General features: G+C 37.4%; 8 protein-coding genes and 1 non-coding gene across 10 annotated transcripts; 5 read left to right on the top strand and 4 right to left on the bottom strand.

Moving 5' to 3' along the window:
• Positions 1 to 7: 7 nt before the first annotated feature.
• LOC109126251 (uncharacterized) lies at positions 8 to 691 on the top strand. The gene is made up of 2 exons (XM_019229463.2): positions 8 to 372; positions 477 to 691. The coding sequence occupies exons 1-2, from the start codon at positions 98 to 100 to the stop codon at positions 517 to 519; spliced, it is 318 nt and encodes a 105-aa protein (XP_019085008.1). The 5' UTR covers positions 8 to 97; the 3' UTR covers positions 520 to 691.
• On the top strand, positions 664 to 2725 carry LOC104713153 (arabinosyltransferase RRA1). Its single transcript, XM_019229462.2, has 2 exons — positions 664 to 1030; positions 1481 to 2725. The coding sequence occupies exons 1-2, from the start codon at positions 896 to 898 to the stop codon at positions 2558 to 2560; spliced, it is 1215 nt and encodes a 404-aa protein (XP_019085007.1). The 5' UTR covers positions 664 to 895; the 3' UTR covers positions 2561 to 2725.
• An 89-nt stretch (positions 2726 to 2814) lies between these two features.
• On the top strand, positions 2815 to 5879 carry LOC104713154 (J domain-containing protein required for chloroplast accumulation response 1). Of its 2 annotated transcripts, none has more exons than XM_010430213.3 (9): positions 2815 to 3504; positions 3591 to 4210; positions 4301 to 4695; positions 4775 to 4892; positions 4976 to 5025; positions 5122 to 5187; positions 5276 to 5353; positions 5454 to 5630; positions 5744 to 5879. In XM_010430213.3, exons 1-9 carry the CDS (start codon positions 3023 to 3025, stop codon positions 5780 to 5782), a joined length of 2025 nt encoding a protein of 674 aa, XP_010428515.1. In that variant the 5' UTR covers positions 2815 to 3022; the 3' UTR covers positions 5783 to 5879. The 2 variants fall into 2 exon arrangements, with proteins under 2 accessions (XP_010428515.1, XP_087320771.1); XM_087464645.1 differs by lacking the exon at positions 2815 to 3504 and having other exon boundaries at positions 3820 to 3958; positions 4054 to 4210.
• A 204-nt stretch (positions 5880 to 6083) lies between these two features.
• Positions 6084 to 6740, bottom strand: LOC147939205 (uncharacterized). The gene has a single exon (XM_087465909.1). It carries the CDS (start codon positions 6738 to 6740, stop codon positions 6084 to 6086), a length of 657 nt encoding a protein of 218 aa, XP_087322035.1.
• Positions 6741 to 8650: 1910 nt separating this feature from the next.
• On the top strand, positions 8651 to 10791 carry LOC104713152 (uncharacterized). The gene is given in 5 exon segments (XM_010430211.3): positions 8651 to 9165; positions 9804 to 9945; positions 10026 to 10167; positions 10258 to 10521; positions 10523 to 10791. Coding segments are annotated over 5 exon segments (993 nt in total). The 5' UTR covers positions 8651 to 8777; the 3' UTR covers positions 10580 to 10791.
• Positions 10758 to 12724, bottom strand: LOC104713151 (protein BRASSINAZOLE-RESISTANT 1). The gene is made up of 2 exons (XM_010430210.3): positions 12176 to 12724; positions 10758 to 11880 (listed from the first exon to the last, which is right to left on the bottom strand). The coding sequence occupies exons 1-2, from the start codon at positions 12440 to 12442 to the stop codon at positions 11128 to 11130; spliced, it is 1020 nt and encodes a 339-aa protein (XP_010428512.1). The 5' UTR covers positions 12443 to 12724; the 3' UTR covers positions 10758 to 11127.
• A 1898-nt stretch (positions 12725 to 14622) lies between these two features.
• Positions 14623 to 14694, bottom strand: TRNAD-GUC (transfer RNA aspartic acid (anticodon GUC)). The gene has a single exon. It is a non-coding gene; the product is annotated as a tRNA-Asp (tRNA).
• Positions 14695 to 16148: 1454 nt separating this feature from the next.
• LOC104713150 (uncharacterized) lies at positions 16149 to 18651 on the top strand. Its single transcript, XM_010430208.3, has 6 exons — positions 16149 to 16704; positions 17476 to 17608; positions 17810 to 17949; positions 18035 to 18097; positions 18193 to 18261; positions 18342 to 18651. The coding sequence occupies exons 1-6, from the start codon at positions 16468 to 16470 to the stop codon at positions 18444 to 18446; spliced, it is 747 nt and encodes a 248-aa protein (XP_010428510.3). The 5' UTR covers positions 16149 to 16467; the 3' UTR covers positions 18447 to 18651.
• Positions 18652 to 18759: 108 nt separating this feature from the next.
• Positions 18760 to 19923, bottom strand: LOC104713144 (pathogenesis-related protein 5). The gene is made up of 2 exons (XM_010430204.2): positions 19752 to 19923; positions 18760 to 19624 (listed from the first exon to the last, which is right to left on the bottom strand). Exons 1-2 carry the CDS (start codon positions 19801 to 19803, stop codon positions 18936 to 18938), a joined length of 741 nt encoding a protein of 246 aa, XP_010428506.1. The 5' UTR covers positions 19804 to 19923; the 3' UTR covers positions 18760 to 18935.
• Between the last annotated feature and the right edge of the window lie 539 nt (positions 19924 to 20462).

Here is a 20462-nt window from a genome sequence, read left to right as displayed (position 1 = left end):
ATTATCTTCTTTCTCCAAACTCACAAGACTCAACGAAAACACGCACTCAAGGTGTTCGACAAAATTCCGCAGAGAGATTATAATAACACTATAGGAGATGCCACTAGAACCGATTAGGTTCTTGAGAACCAGCGTTGGCGTAATTGTTGGCGGGTTTGTGATCGTAAGCGCTGTTTCGTCAGCAGCTATAGGAGCATTTCGATATACAATTGAAGAGAAACGGAAGAAAACCGGATTGGTTTGTAGAGTTTGTCGTGGAAAAGGGTTTTACATATGCAAATTATGCAAAGGAAACGCAACGATTAGATGGTCACCGTTGTACGATCCAGTTTGTATCAATCCATGTCTTTGCCCTACTTGCGATGGTCAAAGGTTTTTTTTTTTTTATTACTGTTTCTTTTTTCTAATTCAGTATGTAGAGAGACTGTTCTTCTAGACTCAAAGTTTTGATTTTTTTTTTTTTTTTAACATTGCAGGATACAACGATGTCTCAACTGCTTAGGAAAGGAGTACTGTTAGATATCCATAAGGCTTTATGATTTGATCATCTTTGTCCTTTTGAAACCTCGAAAACAGTTTGGTTTTAATATCATTTTTAGTGTCGTTTGAGGTGAAAATGATAAATAAGTGGTACTGGTTTTCTAGAATCGTAATAAATGTGGTTGTGCTGAGTTAGGCAATTCTGCCTAAACCTCTCTACCTAGTTAGATGTTAGATGTTAGATGGACCATTCTTTCTCTTTCAGTATGTTAGCTGTTTATATGACCTTTGATCAACAGCAACGCCACTAGTCCAGTACAATCAAGACTAGACGATAAATAATAGATTAACTTGCACAACTAGGATTTGATCACAGAAGACAGAAAAGAGTCTTCTCTTTCTCTTCAAATTGGCAATGGCTGGTCGTAGAGACCGATTCCAACAATTCAGTGAACGTGGAATTGTGATCGCCATTCTTGTCGGAATTATTATCGGGTGCGTCTGCACTATCTTGTTACCAAATGATTTCTTCAACTCCGGATCATCAAAGGTAAATCTTATACTATTAAATCATGTACATTCATTTTTTTTTTTTTTAAATTCTGTGTTCCATAGCTCCAATTTTTGTGTTCTGAAGATGTCCTCTGAAGCTAGCATTTATAGCATTAAGTTGATTTCTATGGGGAATGCTGGAACTCCTTTTATGGTGTTGTGTTTGTTGGAAATTATAATTCAAAATGTTGGTGAATGAGGTTTGAATACTATAGCCGAATTTAGAACTATATTTGGCGGGAGATGGCTTTCAAGATTTGAGAATTGAACTCTCTTACTGAATTCGTTTGTTTTGAGGATTCATAATCTTCATCGATTTTGGAGAAAGAAGAATTACATATTGCATTTTTAATCATATCATCTTGGATCTTACTTAAAGACTGAAATCTGTGACATCAAGACCAAAGTTAAAATTGTGATCTCAACCTTTCTCTGTTCATCTTTTCAGGTTGGACCGGGTTCAGGTGAATCACCTGAGCAGGTCAAAATGTTGAAATCAGAATTTGCAATTATCTCCGAAAAGAATGCCGAGTTAAGCAAGCAGGTCAGAGAGCTAACAGAAAAGGTACTGTTGGCGGAAGAAGGAACAGTGATCAAGGCCGGGCCTTTTGGCACTGTCACGGGTCTGAGAACCAATCCGACTGTGGTTCCCGACGAGTCTGTTAACCCCAGATTAGCTAAGCTTTTAGAGAAAGTAGCTGTTAATAAAGAGATCATCGTGGTTCTTGCTAATTCAAATGTGAAACCAATGTTGGAGGTGCAGATTGCTAGCGTAAAAAGAGTGGGTATTCAAAACTACATGGTTGTCCCGTTGGATGATTCCATAGAAGGCTTCTGTAAATCGAATGAAGTTGCATATTACAAGAGAGATCCAGATAAAGCGGTGGATGACGTTGGGAAAAGCGGAAGTGGGTTGGCCGTATCTGGACTAAAATTCCGCGTCTTAAGGGAGTTCTTGCAGCTTGGTTATGGTGTTCTTCTATCAGATGTGGACATTGTATTCTTGCAGAACCCTTTTGGTCATCTGTACAGAGACTCTGATGTGGAGTCCATGAGCGATGGTCATGACAATAACACGGCCTATGGCTTCAACGATGTGTTCGATGACCCAACCATGGGACAGTCTCGGTATGTCTACACCGCAAGGATATGGGTTTTCAATTCCGGGTTTTTCTATCTAAGACCAACTCTTCCTTCAATCGAGCTACTTGATCGCGTGACAGATACACTATCCAAGTCAGGGGGATGGGACCAAGCAGTTTTCAATGAGCACCTCTTTTACCCTTCGCATCCCGGATACACTGGCTTACACGCTTCCAAGAGAGTCATGGATATATATGAGTTCATGAACAGTAGGTTCCTCTTCAAAACGGTGAGAAAGAATCAGGAACTGAAGAAGTTGAAGCCGGTGATTGTTCATGTGAATTACCATCGTGATAAACTCATCCGAATGCAAGCTGCAGTGGACTTCTACGTTAATGGCAAGCAAGATGCGCTTGATAGCTTCTCAGATGGTACTATTGAATAGATGCTTGTTAAGCAAGATATCCAAAAAAAATAAAACTAATCTTCAGATTCTACCTAAATACTTCTTCTTCGTCTGTAGTATGAATCTTGTGTATCCATCCTATAGCTGATTTCTCAACTCTACTGTTGACCACAGTTTCTTCTATACCCATAAAAGTCTTTATTATTTCCTGACCACACAAAAACAGAAAATTTATGAGAGAGACAAAAGATTGGGCAAGAAAGAGAGAGAGATGGAAGACAAAAGAGAGTAGGCAAAGAGTTTGGATTTATGTGTGTTTTATCCACAAAGAAGAGTCTTTTTAAGATTCTTCACTCTGTATGGTTTCAAATTAAATGAAACCCCACACTTACCTCTCTGTTTTGTCCTTTTTTTTTTTTTTTCTTTCTTTCTGTTTCTAAAGCCTTATTGAAACGTTTCAGCCTTAGTTTCCTCTCACAGAGCAATCTGCAATTTAGTGCTATGCAGACATTACAAAGCTCAGAAACAGTTCTTTTAGCCTCCTCCAACTCACCACCACTCGTGCTACGTAACCCCAGCGGCGTTAATGACGACGTTGACATCGATTTCGGTGACGTGTTCGGTGGTCCTCCCAAGAGACGCTCTAAAGTAGTTGTAGCTAATAATAACGAAGCCACGCGGCATAGCTTCAGCGAATCCGCTCTCCGGCGTCGTGACGTCATCTCCGACGTCGTCGGCGCTCTGGTTACTCAAGACGAGAAGCCTGTCTTCGGAGAAGAGACATCGGTCAGGCGTCGTTTCACCAGCGATGATTTCTTCGACGATATTTTCAGAGTGAATGAATCGTCGTCTTCTTCTTCTTCGCCGATGATGATGAAGAAGAAGGAGCGAGAACCGTTCGGGTCATCACTTCCGGGTTCTCGGATCCTTAGCCCGGCTCTCAAACCTGAATCTTCAGGAACTTCGTTTCCTGCTCAGTTCAGGTCTGTTTAATATTATAACACTAAGATTAGTTTCATAATCATATTTGATAATTTAGTTATAATTATCTTTTGACTTTGTTCATTAGTCTTCCTGCAAAAGCAACAGAGATTCCCACATTTGGTTCAGCTAGTACTCGTAGTTTAAGCAAGAACAAAGAAACTGTTTCGAGCTCTCCTTTGTCAAGAACTTCTAGCAAAGCCGATGTGGTCTCTACTGTTAAATTAGATTCAGATGGTTGTTGTGATGATACTCCAAGAGTTGTTGTTACTGGCAAAGGCAGGCAGTTTCATTTCTCTATCTACAAGTGGCCTAATAAAGGAGTTCCTGTTGTCATTTGGAGTAGTTCTAGATTGAGTTCTATGTCTAAAGCTGAGGAGACAACAACGCCGGTGACATTGAGTGATCCTCAATCTACTTCTTCTGTTGAGAAAGCGGGTAGAGTTGTTGAAGAAGGTGAAATTGGTTTATCTAGTTTGAATGAGGAAAAGAAACGTCCTGGTGTTCAGACAGAGGAAGTGAAAACAGAATTTGATTTGGTGTCTGAACAGGCCTTCTCTGGTGTGTCAACGGTGCGTGAAGCTACGGTGAAGCCTCTCCATTCAAATGATCCGATGTCTGAACAGGCCTTCTCTGGTGTGTCAAAAGCGTATGAAGCTACTGTGAAGCCTCTTCATTCTAATTTTAAGGATAATAATGAGAAGCAAGGTTGGTTTCAGCAGACATATATATGTTTGTTTCGTTTGGTTGGGTTAGCTTTCCTTTTGTGGACTTCATTTGGTTTCTTTGTCATTGCAGGTGAGGAAATAGTACAACAGAGAGAAGTGAGGAAAGGTAAAGGCAAAGCCAAGAGCACGCGAAGTTCTACTGAAGATTCAAGAACAAAGAAGAAACCACAAGGCATGAAAAGTTCCTCGGATAGCCCGATACCTGATAAATCCAGCTTCGCAAGTTCATCCGCATCAGCAGAAGTTGGCAAAGATGGAGCCAAAGGAAAAGTGAGTGACTTTGTTAAGATTTTCAGTCAAGGAGCTTCAGTTGGAGCAGGTGGGGAATCTCTTGGAAAAAGCTCTAGATGGAGGAGAGCTAAAGAAACTCCCAAGACTGATATTAATCATGACAGTGCTAATGCCAAGGAAACTGTAAACGTTCCTGACGAGCTAAAGAAATCGACTTCAGATATCCCTACTATGGTACTTAATCTGACAATCAAGATTTTGTTAGCTATTTGTTCCTTGGTTTGTGATGCCTTACCTATAAATATCATTGCAGAATCGGGATCAGAAGCCTCCACAAGCAACTCAGGAAAAGGTTTCAGATCAGGAGAGCCTGAAGAATAATAAGGCTCGTGGTGTTAATGAACAAGAAGAGCGTCAAGAACCAACCACAGGTAAGTTTTTTGGACTTATCCAACATTGTTATATCTACACAACCAAATAACATTTGAGCTAACCAATTTTTTATTTCTGTCAGCACATACATCCTCAGAGGATATAGATGAGCCCTTTCAAGTAAACTTTGATGTAATCTTAAGCGCCCTTCAACCTTGATGTTTTCAATCTAATAATGTGTATGTTTCTTTTCAATGATTGGCGTGGAACTTGTAATGTGATGTGTAGGTGGAGGATATAACACAAGATGAAAACCAAATGGAAGAAACCACTAGTAATGCTGAAGAAATCCAGGTAATAATACTATTGGAATTGCAAAGAGATACATTTTCGATCTCTTAACTCTAAAAACTAAAAGATAGCGGAATCCGAACCTCTGTAGAGCATTGATGCTAAAATTCGCAAGTGGTCAAGCGGAAAGAGCGGAAACATCCGGTCTCTTCTGTCCACGCTGCAATATGTAAGTATTTTTCTGATGATGTATAACAACACATAACACTGTTCGATGCTGTATTGCATTAGCCTATATGCATAAATAATGAATTCGGAAAAAATCACAGATTCTTTGGTCCGGGAGCGGGTGGAGGCCGGTTCCTCTAATGGATATGATAGAAGGAAACGCGGTTAGAAAATCGTACCAGAGGGCATTACTAATCCTTCATCCAGACAAACTACAACAAAAGGGTGCCTCTTCAAACCAAAAATACATGGCCGAGAAGGTTTTCGAGTTATTACAGGTTCTTGTTACTACTATATAACACTCTAATGTTTTCACGACAATTTTGCATGATCATTAAATCTAATAAGCAAGTCCTTTTTTTCTTTCTTTTGGTTTGATTCAATCATCTAGGAAGCATGGGACCACTTCAACACTCTCGGACCGGTTTAAAAGGAAAAATCTTTTTAAGTGTTTTAGTTCTTACAACCAAAGGCTATGTATGTACAGATACACGGTTCTGATGAATCAAAAGAAGATGTTAGCAGAATACAGAATTTTAGTTGTCACAGGTTTTACAGCAACACACCAATTATATCAGATATAGACTTATATAGTTATATCACATCACATAAAAGGCTTTAAAGAGAGGTTTAAGAAAGATGTAGACATAGTTAAAAGCCATATTTAGTTAATTGAGCTAATCCATATTTAAGAGGATGTAGAAGAACAAACATAGGTAACTCTAGTGTTTCTAAAGACACTTGCGGGCACATTGAGGGCAATTGGTGCCCTTGTCTTCCCACCAAAGAGGAAAGAAACAATGCTTGTGAAAAACATCCCCACAATTTAGCGCAATGCTATTACCGTGGGTCATGTCCTGATGATGACACAAGGTACATTCTACGATGTCAATCGGAGGTGCTGGAGCTAGTCCTTCTTTCCATACACTCATTCTCCAACCAGCAGCTTCACTCATAATGGAGAGTTCGACGAAAGCTTCAACAGCGGTGAGCTCAAATAGTTGTGGTGCTCTTCCTTGCAAACAGAAACCCTGAGACTCAGCATATTGACATATATTCTCCGCTAGATTCTCCAAATTCCAGTCTGGGTGCAGATTCCAATAATCTCCGAGTTCATCCGCAAGAAATATCATTCTAAAAGTATCGTAGAGATCTGACCTGGAACCAGGTAGCTCAAATTTCATTGGAAAGTCATATGTTCTCGTCACTTCCTTCTGCGCCAATAGCATGTCCGGGCCTATGAGTGGGCGGTAGACGGTTCTAGAGATGTGGGTGCCATAAATCTTTATATAACACAAGCCGTCGTCGTGTAGCAACGGATCAGAACGTTCTTCAAAACGAAGCGGATAAAACTCCACAATGTTGGTATGCTCCTTCCCGTCGTCCATGTTGAGCGGTTTCATGTAGAGAAATCTTACGTAAGATTTATGAAAGAGAGGTTTGTTTGGATCTCGAGATCGATTAGGGTTTCGTAATCGAATGACACCAATTTAGAGGGTTTGTGGAGTATATATATAGAGGGACTAGGTAGGGTTGAAACTTGAAAGGTACTCTATCTATAACGGGCTTTTTTTAATGGGCCCTAACGTAATGAATTCGGAAGTTTTCAATTCACAGATTCTTTGGCGGTTCATCTAATGAATATGATCGAAGGAAACACGGTTAGCAAATCGTACCAAAGGGCATTATTAATCATCCTTCATCTATACAAACTACAACAAAAGGGGTGCCTCTACAAACCAAAAATACATGGCTGAGAAACTTTTCGAGTTAATTACACGTTGTTGTTACTATAACTAATGTTTTATGACAATTACATAAAACCTTGCAGGATCATTAAATCTTATTCAAGTCCTTTTTTATTTTATTTGGTTTGGTTTGATTCAATCATTTAGGAAGCATGGGACCACTTCAACACTCTTGGACCGGTTTAAAAGGAAGACAACAAATCTTTAGTCTTTTAGTTTTTACACGAAGGCTATGTACAGTACAAGATACGGTTCTCTGAATCAAAAAGATGTTTGCAGAATGCAGAGATTTTAGTTGCCACAGGTTTTTTTACAGCAAAATTTGTTTGTTTGTTTGTTGAGAGATCTATCTATCTAATCATAAAAGGCTTTTAAATAAGGTTAAGTACGTACGGAGGAGATATAGATAATAGTTAAAGGAACTAGGCCATATAATTAATTGGGCTAATAAGCCCATTAAAGAGGGTTTAGTAGTTAGCCGTTAGAAGAAGGAAAAAAAGGCAATTGTGAGGTTTTGAGGTTGTGGTGGAGTTGGTGTTGTGTTGGCTTTTACGATTCTTTTTTTTTTTGGTTAACGGTAAGCTACTTTTTTAACTTCTACTTAAAGCTTTTGTTTGTATTCCCCATTATACCCTTCACTCACAAAACCACATACACACTTCACCAAATATAGACTCTGACTCTCTGCCCAACTCTAAATTATCTATCCACCCTCCATTAATCATATGAGGTTTCTTTGCCGTCACACAAGTAACAAAGTTTACCATACGTAGATAAAAGTGATACAAGTGTTATATGGATATGGGTCATTACACTTATCGCTAAAATTTGTTTTTTGAACTAGAACAATTAACTTAATATTGTATTAATAAAAAATTTGGACTAGAATGGAATTATACTAGTAATTGGTAAAATTCTGGTTTGTCCTGTATTTTCTTATTCCAGTTCTTGAGTAAATTTTTTTTTGTAAAAAGCATTAAAATAACATAAAGGAAGTAGGGGTCATGTAAAATTGGTTCATTGACAATCATTGTACTTCCCCCTCTTCGAGAAGCCAAAAGCTGTGTAATTGAGGGCACGAGCTACTGAAGCAGTTAACTTCGAGGTCGGGAGTAAAATAATGTAACAGTTGTTTCATTAATTTTACTGTGTATGTGTATATGTGTCAAAGTCATAAAAGCATGCGGAATTGAAGACTTTTGGTGCATTCTCCAAAAACATTCTTTAGGTTTTTAAACCCTCTAATTTTAAAGTAAATAATGTAGTCATTGTTTCGTTACATTTTTTTTACTGTATATATGGTTCAAAGTCATAAAAGCATTAAGACTTTGGTGGCAAACTTTAATCCTGAACTAATTTAGACAAAAGCGTAATTTTCACGACATTACTACATGTAATAACACCATTAGTAACGGTGTCCTTTTCTGAAACCAAAAGCATAAATTAACCGAACACGTAAGCAATATTCACCGGCTATAACCGGTTTACCTCCTTTCATTTTTTAATTTGTTACCGTTTCTTCTCTGTTTCGTTTTAAAACCTCTCCAAATAATAAGCTCTCTCATTCATACTCTGTTCCATCTCTCTCTCTCTCTCTGAGTCTGATCTTCATCTCACTTTCCGATTTTACCCTCACATTACCTTCAAATTCTCCATCTCCCTACCCCTTCTTACGAGATGTCTGTAGTCTCAAAGCTTCGTTCTCCGGTTAAACCAATGGCTGTTGAGTCTCGAGCTATCCTCTGTTCAACTGGGAACAGATTCAAGGTTACGAACACAGAGATTACAAAGAAGCCACCACAACAGACGCAATCTCCGGCGACGAAGAAGAAGAAGCCGGACTCGAGTTTCTCAGTTTCGACTGATGATTCATCTTCTTCCACTTCATCCTCGGAACGTTCAACGGTGAAGACGACGAACTCTGGGAAAATCATAACTCCGTCTAAACGGAACGGAGTAGTAACTACGAAGCTCAATGATGTCGTCGCCGTCGCCGTCGTTGAGGACATTTCTCCTAAAATTCCGGGACCGGTCAAGAGATGCCACTGGATCACACCTAATTCAGGTCTCTCTCTCTCTGACCACTTTATTTTTATTTTTTCCCTCTTTGCCTCATTTAACTTTAATTTAAATTTTACAATTTTTTTCTACTGTATCTATTTTTAATTTATAAAATGTAGAATTTCGTGAATAACGAGGAGATCATGTTTTAAAAGAAGAGGGAATAAAATGATTTTTTTTTTGTTTTGTTTTAATGTTGGAAATAAAATGTTCTTTTTGGTTTTAATGTTAGAAATAAAAAATGTTGTAACATTATACCAATGTAGAGAGACTTTGTTGTCCTTGTCGCACATTTAATGAATCTGCAAAGGAATTAAAAGATACTTACCCAACTTTTTCGTTTTGGCACCTCTAAAAAATATCTCTATCGACTTCACAAATGAAGAAGCCATGTGAATAATTGGCTTTTTTTTTTATGGTTTACGAAATGTAGTAGCATTTTTTTTTTTTTTTTGAATATGTGTTAAAAGTTTATAAAGGTGACAATCAGTTTTCATACATGTCAACAACATATTTATTGCACCCAGCAAACACTTGGTCTTGTAGTTGGGACATATAAGGACAAAAATCTTTCTTTAGATTGATTAGTACTACTATATAAGTTTTTTCGGTTTATTAATAATAATGGTGCTTGATGAACAGACCCGATCTACGTGTTGTTCCATGACGAGGAATGGGGTGTTCCAGTTCGTGACGACAATAAACTCTTCGAGCTACTTGTGTTCTCACAAGCATTGGCTGAGTTTAGCTGGCCTTCAATCCTTCACAAAAGAGAGGACTTTAGGTAAACTTAGGCCAGTGAATTTGACTATTTTGTGTTTTAATTTGGTGTATTAGTAAAAAGGTTTTGGTTTCGTTTTGCAGGAAGCTTTTTGAAGAATTTGATCCTTCAGCTATATCACAATTCACAGAGAAGAGGTTGACGTCTCTTAGAGTAAACGGGTGTCTAATTCTATCCGAGCAGAAGCTGCGAGCAATTGTAGAGAACGCGAAATCAGTTCTTAAGGTTTGGTTACTTTGTGTGTTCGATAAGAAATTGTGAATATTATGTGTTGAAAAATTATTTGAAACAGCTTTGGTCGTAATCTGAAAACAGGTCAAGCAAGAATATGGATCATTCAGCAATTATTGTTGGAGATTTGTGAACCACAAGCCATTAAGAAATGGCTATCGTTATGGTCGTCAAGTGCCGGTTAAGTCGCCAAAGGCAGAGTACATAAGCAAAGATATGATGCAGAGAGGGTTTCGCTGCGTTGGTCCTACTGTTATCTATTCCTTCTTGCAGGCCTCTGGCATTCTGAATGATCATCTCACTGCTTGTTTCAGATACCAAGAATGTAATGTTACTGAGAATGAACTGAAAGAAAAGCCTTGAGATGGCCACCAAACTGGATTTCCATTCTCCACGACTTGTTTGATCAGCAACAGGGGATTGGATAATTAAGAAGATGAGTGACCAGAGTTTGTAGCATTTGATTATGAAATGTAGCATTTGTAGCTAGCTCTGTTTATTGATTTGTGTTTTTCTTCTAGCTAGCTTTGTCTAACTAGTTTATTTGATGATACTTATGTGTTAGTGTTTGACAAACAGATTGATTGCAGAGAATAAAGAATTTAACATTTTGTAAAAGCATATGTTCTGCAAAGTTTGGATCTTTGATGCATAGACTTGAGACATGAGACTAAGCAATTTGACCGGACACAAAACAGGTTCAAGCCACTAATTCATGTGACATTTGTAAAGGGACAGAATCATACATCTTAAGATATTTTATCTACAAATAATGCTTTTGAAACCAAATTCATGAACTGAACAAACCACTCTTAACACTCCAAATGCTTCCATGGAGAAGGCTTTAAGCAGCATATATGGATAGTAAGTGAGGAACATATGAGATTTCCATAAGGTATCCAAATACCTGGAAGAAGAAACAATACGAGTTACTGCCCTAGTTTGTTCATATTGTCAACCACGAGCCTTGCCATTTCCAAGTGTAAGCTCAAGATCCTCCATACCAACATCATGTATCCTCTCTCCTTCCCACGGCTTAACTTGGCTATTCTCAAATTTAAACTCAGAGCATTGACCAATCTCTTGGAACGCAGCAGCAGCATTAGGAGACATCTGCTGATGAGGAGCGGGTTTCACAAGATTGAAAGTAGGAGAAGTTGGCACCATAGAGACAGAGAATGTAGGCTGCTGCTGTTGTTGTTGTTGTGCAAACTTCTGAAAGCTTATCCAATGACCAGAATCAACAGTAGAAGAGTCAGACTCATCACATTCAGGTATAGTAGCCTGTGTACGAAACTGGCGATGCGTAGGACTAGCAGGTGCAGAAACCGCATAGAAAGGATAGTTAAAAGACGCCATAGACTGCTTAGCAATAGCCATGGACTGCTGAGCGATAGAGTCCCAGTTGGGCAACGGTTTAGGATTATTCTTGGAAGTTGGAGATGAGACAGGTGGAGTAACGGGACAACTGTTTGAGATTCTGAGGGAAGGTAGAGAGGAAGGAATGCCACCGTTTCTGAGGAAAGGGAAGTATGTGGAGTTTGGCTCACCACGAGAGGGACTAGGGAAAGATGAGGAAGAAGGGCTGACTTGGTAAGACGGGATTGGACTTTGAAAAGCTGATGAAAGAGGGCTATGGTTCTGTGATGAGTAAGGAGTAGCTCGTGATGATGTACCAGCTATCTCACCAGGTAGAGGCTTGCATCCCTGTTGCTCCAACCACAAACAACAATAACAAACATCAGAATGGATCAAGTATCATAGATACAGATGCATACTAATAATAGCTCAAGATTTGGATCATCAGAGACACATCAATCTAAAATTAGAAAGATAACCATAGATCCATGTATAGACATGCTTGATTTGATAAGGTAACTAAAATGTAATTTTTCCTAATTTTGAATCTAAGAATCAAAAATCGAAGAATTCAGATTCAAACAAACTCCAACATTAAGAAACAAATAAGGCTCAGTCAGATCTGGAAAAAAATAAAAATCACCTTACGATAAGTAGTACCGTCTTCTTCAACAACCCAACCAGCTTCAGAACAAAGAGCTTTAAGGACCTCATTATTATCACAATGTTTAGGCAAATTATAATCGCCTTGAGCTCGAAGACCAGTGTATATCTTAGCAGCTACAGCTCTTCTCCGTCTCTCTCTCCTCCGATTATTCTCCCTCTCTCTCCACGACGGTTTCCTCCTCGCTGCTGCTGCAGCCGCCGCAGCTGCAGCTGCTGATGTCGACGTAGCACCGTCAGATGTCATCGGGAAAAAAAACACCACCGCCAAACCTCGAAATCTCCGTAGAGAGAGAGCTTTGGATGGGGGTAGGTGAAGAAGTGAAGATTTGTGTGAACACAGACTGAAGAAGAAGAAGATGAAGAAGAGAGGAGGAGTGAGAAGTTAGTGCTCACGAGGAATACGCTTTTCCCCTTCGCTGGAATCGAAGAAGAATCTCTCTCTCTCTCTCTCTTTTCTTTCTTTTTTTTTAACTTTGGTGTTAAAAAAAAAAGTTGAGTCGTCTGTATGTGTGTGTTCGAGTACGTTGAGGTTTACAGTAAGAATCACTGTTTTGTTATATCAATCGTCCACGTGTTATAGCGTAGTTTTTTAAGGGTGAGATTGAGTAAGGTGTATATAAGGATGTGTGTGATTCGGTGTAGAGGATAATGAGACAGTAGCGTGTGTGTATCGTCGTCGTAGCAGTACGTTATTGTTTTTTTTTTTTTTTTTTTTTGTGTGAGTGTAAAAAGAGAGTTATGACCAAATAATACAGAGAAGAAGAAAAGAGGAGACAGTGTGGGTCCCTTACTTGTGTGACCGAAAAACACACCATTTGATTGGTTCTCTTATTTTTTATTTTTATTTTTTCCATTATAGATATAAATCAATCATATAATAAGATGAAACATAATGATGTCTTTAATTAGATAGAGAATTACCACTTTTTCTTAGCCTACAAACGAATTTTGACTACTTTTGTCTTCATTAGTTGTAATTACCCATACATTTACTTTCTTAACCCTCTTCTTATTTATAATTTGGGTCGTATTTAGTACTTACTAGCGTATATGTTTATATGCATAAGTTTATTGGGAAAAATGTCAAAAAAATCCCCATCTTTCAAATTTGGAACGTTTTAATCACCAACTTTCAAGATGCCATTTTAATTACAAACTTTCCGTTGACTTGGCTATAAAACAGAGTAAATTGCATGTTATCTGCTACCGATTAGCATAAATAACCACATTTTTAATGTCAAAAACAACATCGTTTACCAAATTGAAGACACTAAATCCCCAAATCGATTCCAATTTCACAAATACATAACCCTAGAAAGTAGAAAGAAAACCCCAAATTCTCTCTACACCATCGATGGCACACCATATTCACCGATGCAACCAGATATGTCAAAGTTTGAGCTTAAACTCATCGGAATAGAGAGATTGCAGAAGATATTTGGGTATTATAGAGAGAAATTGAGGTTTTCTTTCTAAGATTAGGAATTTAATAAATGTCATGCCTAAAATGGCGAGGTCAACAAAACTTTGCTATTTTATGGTCAAGTCAACAAAAAGTTTGTGATTAAAATGACATCTTGAAAGTTGATGATTAAATCGTCCCAAATTTGAAAGTTGGGGATTTTTATGACATTTTTCTCGAAATTTATTTATAGTATCCACTATCCAGATTACTTATATAGTCCACCACTTGAAATTTGCTAAACTTTTTATAAAGTTAATTGCTGAGTCCATCGTTATATCTAGAATGATTTATTAGTTGTTTTATACTATCATTTATAACTACGCATATGTATAATTCATTGAAAAAGGGGTTTGACTGGGTTTGTCCCACAGCTAGGTCCGGCGGCATATTATATACTCCCTCCGTTTCAAAATATAAGATGTTTTGGAGAAGTTTTTTGTTTCATAATATAGAATGCTTTCAAATTTCAATGCAACTTTTAGATTAGTTTAATATTTTATATTATGCAGTATTGTTTATGATTGGTTGAACTTGTTAAAAGTAAAAACGTCTTAATCTGCGTGTTTTGCTTAAAACATCTTATATTTTGAAACGGAGGGAGTATAACTGATCTTACAACGAATGGAAATTGAGATTACACTTTACAAATGTTAATCAAAATTTTAAAATAGTCAAAAACATATATACTTCGTAGAAGCTACTTTTACCTATATGTATAAACTGTGACTTAAATCTTGAAATGTCAACTTTTTTGTCGTAATAAAGTTCAGAAAAACCAAAAAAAACAAAAAAAAGGAGAAGTATGACTAACTCAAGAGGGTACAGCTCTGACTCGCTAGACTGCTAGTAGTAGTATTTATAATATCTTTAGATTATGACGTTTTATCAGAATTCAGAAATCTCTTTGGGAACATTTGGAGTCAATCAGAGGGTTTCAAAAAATTTATGGAAAAAAAGAACGCCGTTGCCGGGGATCGAACCCGGGTCACCCGCGTGACAGGCGGGAATACTTACCACTATACTACAACGACTTTATTGTTTAGTTGATGAGAAGCATTATAATTATTATTAATAAATTAAATCTTAAAACCAGCATTGGTTTCCAGCATTCATAGAAATATGATTAGGGGTTTACTTTTTTTTTTCTCTCCTGGTTTCGGACTAACTAGTGACAATAGGCACCTTATGTGCTAAATTTGTCTATATCATTGTTTTACTTTTGTACATATCCATGACACTTTAGAACTATATGTGTTTAGCCGTGAAGTAGTAGTCATCAAAATCTACTAAAAATTGAAATGCCCACAGATACAAAATAGTTAGTGTATATAAAAAAAGAAAACACAATACAGTAGGTAGCTAATCATCAAAATCTACTTATAAAAAAAAAAGATATCCGATTGAAAACATGGACAAACTAATTGTCATACAGAAAGAAAACAAAATTACAAATAAGAAGCATGATAGTACGTCCTATATATCAAATGAAGGAGGCGTTGCTAAAAATTTGGATAAAACACCAATTTATGTGGGTGACGTTTACATTTTAGACTATTTAGTGTAATTGTAAACACCAATTTGCCTACAAAATTTTTTTAGTTATCTATGAATAAAGTCTTAAATATCTGAAATATGTTTTACTTTTTGGATTACATCCATGTTACACCTAGCTAACAACTCTTTTCTTCAAACTTGCTTTTTTTTTTTTTTTTTGTTAATTGTTAGTATCTTAAGAATCACACTCCATTAGAATTTGCGTTTTAGGTAAATGTTCTTCTTGTTTTTATATGAACATATTATACAATGAATGAAGTAATTAATAATAGAGAGAGTCCGTGTGTGGTGATTTCAAATTCAAAATAGTAACATGCGAGAGTAAAGGGGTAACACTGTAATTTACATGAATGCATGGACCCATTACTCCTGACTTTTTAAAATTATTTTGGAATAAAAAAACAGTCAACCAAAATTCAGGATTCACGTCGATCGCGTGTATACATTACACAAAAATTTAACAAGTATGGCCCTCGTTTTTCCTTTTTTATACTACTAAATCCTCTTTAAAACCCTGTGAAAAAGCACCAAAACTCAGATTCCAATACAAAATTAGTACCCAAAATGTTTTCTTTTAACCAAAGGGTACTCACTCAATCCATTGTTTTTTTTTTTTTTCCCATTTCATTGTTTAAAGTTAAATATATATATATATATAGACATGTACTAGTACAAGGAAAATAACCTTTTTTATGTTCGGATTTATTTATAATCAAAAAGAAAACAAAAATTTGATCTTTCAGCTCATAGATTTAACTATTCGAGAGTGTAAAAAGTAAAAAAAAAAATATTTGTAAAAGTGAGAAAGGTTTATTTGGTACCTATCGATGAAAGATAAAAAAAAACCGCTCAATTTCCACAGAGCAAAATGGTGGCAGTACAAAACCACACGTGGCGATTCATTATTGGTTAAGATAGGAAGGCGGTCGCTATCGTCCCTTCCCTTCCCTCCTCTGTATCATATCATCTTACTCTCTCTCTCTCTCTCTCTTACTCATCATCATACTATACTCTGCTTTTTTTCCTCTTTCTTCTCTCACTCTTACTCTGTCTCTTCTTAGCTCTTCTCTTCATCAGACCAAATAAAAATACAAAAAAAACCCTAATTTCTTAACTCGATTTCTCTCTTATCTCATCCTCTCCAAAAAAAAAAAAAATGCACGACCTTCTCTTTCTGAGATCGTGAAAAAAACTCGATTTTATTTTGTTTTATCTATAATAGAGAGGTAGAGAGGAAAAAAAAAACACAAATGCTGGAAACTGCACAGAACAACAACAACAACAACTCAAACAGCATCCTCAATGGAGGAAGTGGATTCTCTCAGCTACAGAGTTGCTTCGGCGATTGCAGTAGCGAAGAGGAACTATCTGTCTTGCCACGTCATACCAAAGTTGTCGTCACCGGAAACAACCGTACCAAATCTGTCCTCGTCGGTCTTCAAGGCGTCGTTAAAAAAGCCGTCGGTCTCGGTGGTTGGCATTGGCTGGTCAGCATATATTTTAGCTCTTTTTTTCCTTACCTGGGTTTTGTCTTATTTTCATCTTTGTCTGATATAAATCCAAAACCCAGCTCGAATCATTAGCTTAGTAATGCAACAAATCAATCGTAGCTTGATAAAAAAAACACCGATGGGATTGATTGTGCTAAAAAGATCATAACTTTAGTTTTATAAATTGCATCATAACGATCTGCACTTTTATATTTATTTTTCAACTTTATTTACTTTTCTCAATCAATTTGTTTTTTCTTGAAGAATCCTTCTTATCCTTTTTTTTTTTTTCTTCATCTTTGTGGGTTCAAGCTGTCTTTTTGATTTGTTTTACTTGTCACTAATTCTGATATATACACTTAAAAACTGATAGATTTTAGGGTTATTGTTCTTTCTTTTTCAGATGTGTCATTTTCATCCGCTGCCGAATTTTTCTTCCTTTTGTGTTTTGATGTTAACTTTTATTAGATTGATGTTCTCCGTCTCATTAGGCTGGCTGCCTATTTCATTATAAAATTTAGTGTCTCTGATCTTTTTGTTTTCTTCTTTTGATCATTACTAATTTCATCTTTTCTATAGTTTTATAATGAAATCAGTATCTTATAACAATTTCCTCATAGCCCAACGCATCTAATTTTTTTTTTACTAATTTGGATATCAAGTTCCACCAGTTGTTGTCTCCCCTACCATTCCCATTTCTCAAAAAAAAGTCCCAAACTTTACTAGTTTATTTTTTCAATCTAGTCCTCCCTTGCTTTTGGTTTTCAGGTTTTGACTAATGGGATTGAAGTGAAGTTGCAGAGGAATGCGCTTAGTGTTCTTGAACATCCTACAGGGAACGAAGTAGACAATGATCTTGAAGTCGAGCATAATACACAGTGGAACAATCCCTCTGATATGAGTAAGTTTGGTTCCTTGTCTCTGTCAATGAATTGTCCGAAACTCTTCAATAAATGTGGCATGTTGTTGGCAATGTTCTTCAACAATTTCCAGTTTTTTTGGTCTTTTGGAGCTTTCCTCTGTTTTGTTTTCTAGCATTCTAATAAAGGTTTAGGCTTTTGAATTGGTTCTTAACTCTATCATCTTCTGCTGTCTTTTGCAGCAACTGAGGAGACTTTGAAGCCTCTTAAGTCGAAGCAGAGAGGACACAGATCATCGCGGTTATCTCAAAAGCCAATCTTCAGGGCCGTATCTTGTGACTCACACTCAAAAAACTCGAGTTTAACACCTCGTGGGAACATTGTAATTCCTCGGACTTCTTCCACCTAGTGGGGTTTTCATTTTAATGTTTTTGGTTTACTGATTTGGGAATATGGCTTCTGCGCAGAAGGTTGATTTTACCAAATTGGATACGCCTGCATTACTGAGATATTGGCGACATTTTAACCTTGTGAGTTTATTAAATCAAATCTTATGTTACCAGTAATTGTGGAAGAGAGTTTTTGTTTCTGACAACAGGTGAGTGATTGATCTCATTTTGTGAAGGTGGATGCTCTTCCTAATCCAACAAGGGAGCAACTAATTGACATTGTTCAGAGACACTTCATGTCTCAGGTAACATAAAGCTGTGGTGATATGTTTATGAATTTGTCTTCTGATTTTTGACAAGGCTGAGACTTTTTCCTGGTTTACAGCAAATGGATGAGCTTCAGGTAATTGTGGGATTCGTTCAGACAGCGACAGGAATGAAGAAGGGTAGCAGGTCGAAACCAAAAGAACCCAGAAACAATGATCTTTAACTGCATCAGCTATAGGCTAACAAAATCTGTCAAAGGCTAGCGCGGGTCACATGTTTTTACCATTCCGTGGCTCTTAAAAGTTTTAAGTATAGTAGTTTTAACTCTGTCTATTGGGTGGGTTAACACTAGTTATCATTGCTCTCTCCATGTAAGTAAGTTCATCAAGAACCAATGACAGGAATCAAAAGAACCCCTTTAGTTGTCATTGCTCTGCTACATGTAAGTAAAGTCCATCAAGAACCAATGACAGGAATCAAAGAATCTCTCTAATTAAGCATCCATCTTTCGATATGAATGTGTTACGAGGTGTATAGGTAATGCAAAAAAAACAATACCATATATAAAATTCAAAAGAGATACAAATAAAAGCAACAATGCAAATGAGGTGAGTGTAACAACTGAATACTATAAAAATCATTAAAATGGAAGAATATGAATCAAAGTAAATAATAAGCAAAAGAAACGTGAGAACCCCAAATATAAACCGGGTTAAGACCGGGTGGGGCAGAAAGAGATCAAGTAGTTAGATCCAGAACAAGTGAAGGTGCTGGTAGCGTCGTCATAAGCGTAACTGTAAGCACCAGGGCAAGCGCTTTTAAACATGGCCGAGTAATGCGTCGGAGAACAAGTCTGCGGCGTCGCGTGAGCACCGGTGCAACAGAACTCCTCAGAATTAAACGCCGCACAAGCACTTTTACACGCCGCGATGATTCCGGTATGCGGATCCATGATCCGAAGCTCATTAGGGCAAACCGCATTGACATCGGCGACGCAGCCGGCGTAATGACAATCACCGGAGCCTCCTTGTGGTTTAATCCCCATCTCGACATTGTAACCATCGACGAGGCTCACGTCGTAGAAATCCTTGCCGCCATCGCCAACGAGTGTGAACTCAGCCAGAGTGACCGGAGGAACCCCACCTCCGTTGCATTTCAGAACACCGCCGCAGTCTCCGGTGACACAGTTACCGTGGCCTGAGGCGTCGAAGTTGCAGCCGGTACGAGCCCAGAAGCGACCTGACCATCCAGCAGGAGCCGTGAGCTGTACGGAAGCGCCTGGAGTCAAGGGAAAACCGCCGTCGCCGAGGGTGTTGTCGTTACCGGAGAGAATTCCCGGCCAGACGGTGTAGGGACAACTGTTCTGTAGTGTGAAGACGGTGGCGGAAACAGCAATGCCACCTGCGATTTCAAAACACAAAAACTGTTAAATCCGAAGATACAAAAAAAAAAAAAACACAAAATCGAATTGTGTTGTAAACATAGGAGAAACAAAAACAGAGAGTGTTTTTTTTTTGTTTGGTCTTACAAGTGATGAAGAAGACCAAGAAGAGAATCTGAATACTTGAGTAATTCGCCATTTTTGGTTTAATTTATCGAGTTGTGTCTTTTGTGTTTCTATGTGCGGGTGAATGATGATGATGATTGTGAATGTCAGTTACTCGCACCGATTCTCTATTTATAAGTGCTTTGGTTTTGTTAGCCCATGACCTTTGGCTTTGTGAAGTTTATTTGCGTTAAATGTGTTTTTATTGCGTCAATTTACTATAGTTCTTTCATTAATTTGGATGGGTAAAAGCAATGTTCAAGAAAGCGCTAGGCGGTATCTGGGCGGTGACCCAGCACCTAGCGCCTAGAACGCCTAATCGGGGCTTAGACGGTTTTTAGGCGGTTTAGGCGTTTACAACATCAAACATTATATATAAAAAATTATGTACAAATATATGTTAGAAAAATAAAAAATTAAAAATTATAAACAAAATTAAGAAAAATACATTTATTTAAGTTCTATTAACAACATATAAACATTTATAATTACGTATACTGATATAAAACTTAATAATTTAAATATATAGTTAAAAATCAAAAATAAATATTAAAATTTAATTAATGTAATTTTAAGCGGTTTAGGCGGTCATCTAGGCGTCTGTTGAGCGCCTAGCGCCTAGACGGCGTCTAGGCGGCCGCCTAGACCGCTTTCTTGAACACTGGATAAAAGAAAGAAAATATCGTGGGTCAT

Source organism: Camelina sativa, chromosome 9, assembly GCF_030686135.1.
Source record: "Camelina sativa cultivar CO46 ecotype springtype chromosome 9, ASM3068613v1".
NCBI classification, from domain to species: domain Eukaryota; kingdom Viridiplantae; phylum Streptophyta; class Magnoliopsida; order Brassicales; family Brassicaceae; genus Camelina; species Camelina sativa.
Note: the sequence above shows the minus strand (reverse complement) of the source record. Positions and strands in the feature narration are given on the sequence as shown.

What these genes read in the sequence shown, in the direction of transcription:
- LOC109126251 (XM_019229463.2), top strand. Translation starts at nt 98, where the DNA reads ATGCCACTAGAACCGATTAGGTTCTTGAGAACCAGCGTTGGCGTAATT. An exon ending in CCTACTTGCGATGGTCAAAG is followed by an intron (nt 373 to 476) that starts GTTTTTTTTTTT and finishes TTAACATTGCAG; the next exon opens with GATACAACGATGTCTCAACT.
- LOC104713153 (XM_019229462.2), top strand. Translation starts at nt 896, where the DNA reads ATGGCTGGTCGTAGAGACCGATTCCAACAATTCAGTGAACGTGGAATT. An exon ending in TCAACTCCGGATCATCAAAG is followed by an intron (nt 1,031 to 1,480) that starts GTAAATCTTATA and finishes TCATCTTTTCAG; the next exon opens with GTTGGACCGGGTTCAGGTGA.
- LOC104713154 (XM_010430213.3), top strand. Translation starts at nt 3,023, where the DNA reads ATGCAGACATTACAAAGCTCAGAAACAGTTCTTTTAGCCTCCTCCAAC. An exon ending in CTTCAGATATCCCTACTATG is followed by an intron (nt 4,696 to 4,774) that starts GTACTTAATCTG and finishes ATATCATTGCAG; the next exon opens with AATCGGGATCAGAAGCCTCC. An exon ending in AGGTTTTCGAGTTATTACAG is followed by an intron (nt 5,631 to 5,743) that starts GTTCTTGTTACT and finishes TCAATCATCTAG; the next exon opens with GAAGCATGGGACCACTTCAA.
- LOC147939205 (XM_087465909.1), bottom strand. Translation starts at nt 6,740, where the DNA reads ATGGACGACGGGAAGGAGCATACCAACATTGTGGAGTTTTATCCGCTT.
- LOC104713151 (XM_010430210.3), bottom strand. Translation starts at nt 12,442, where the DNA reads ATGACATCTGACGGTGCTACGTCGACATCAGCAGCTGCAGCTGCGGCG. An exon ending in ACGGTACTACTTATCGTAAG is followed by an intron (nt 11,881 to 12,175) that starts GTGATTTTTATT and finishes TTGGAGCAACAG; the next exon opens with GGATGCAAGCCTCTACCTGG.
- LOC104713150 (XM_010430208.3), top strand. Translation starts at nt 16,468, where the DNA reads ATGCTGGAAACTGCACAGAACAACAACAACAACAACTCAAACAGCATC. An exon ending in TCGGTGGTTGGCATTGGCTG is followed by an intron (nt 16,705 to 17,475) that starts GTCAGCATATAT and finishes TTTGGTTTTCAG; the next exon opens with GTTTTGACTAATGGGATTGA. An exon ending in AGAGACACTTCATGTCTCAG is followed by an intron (nt 18,262 to 18,341) that starts GTAACATAAAGC and finishes CCTGGTTTACAG; the next exon opens with CAAATGGATGAGCTTCAGGT.
- LOC104713144 (XM_010430204.2), bottom strand. Translation starts at nt 19,803, where the DNA reads ATGGCGAATTACTCAAGTATTCAGATTCTCTTCTTGGTCTTCTTCATC. An exon ending in CTTGGTCTTCTTCATCACTT is followed by an intron (nt 19,625 to 19,751) that starts GTAAGACCAAAC and finishes TTGAAATCGCAG; the next exon opens with GTGGCATTGCTGTTTCCGCC.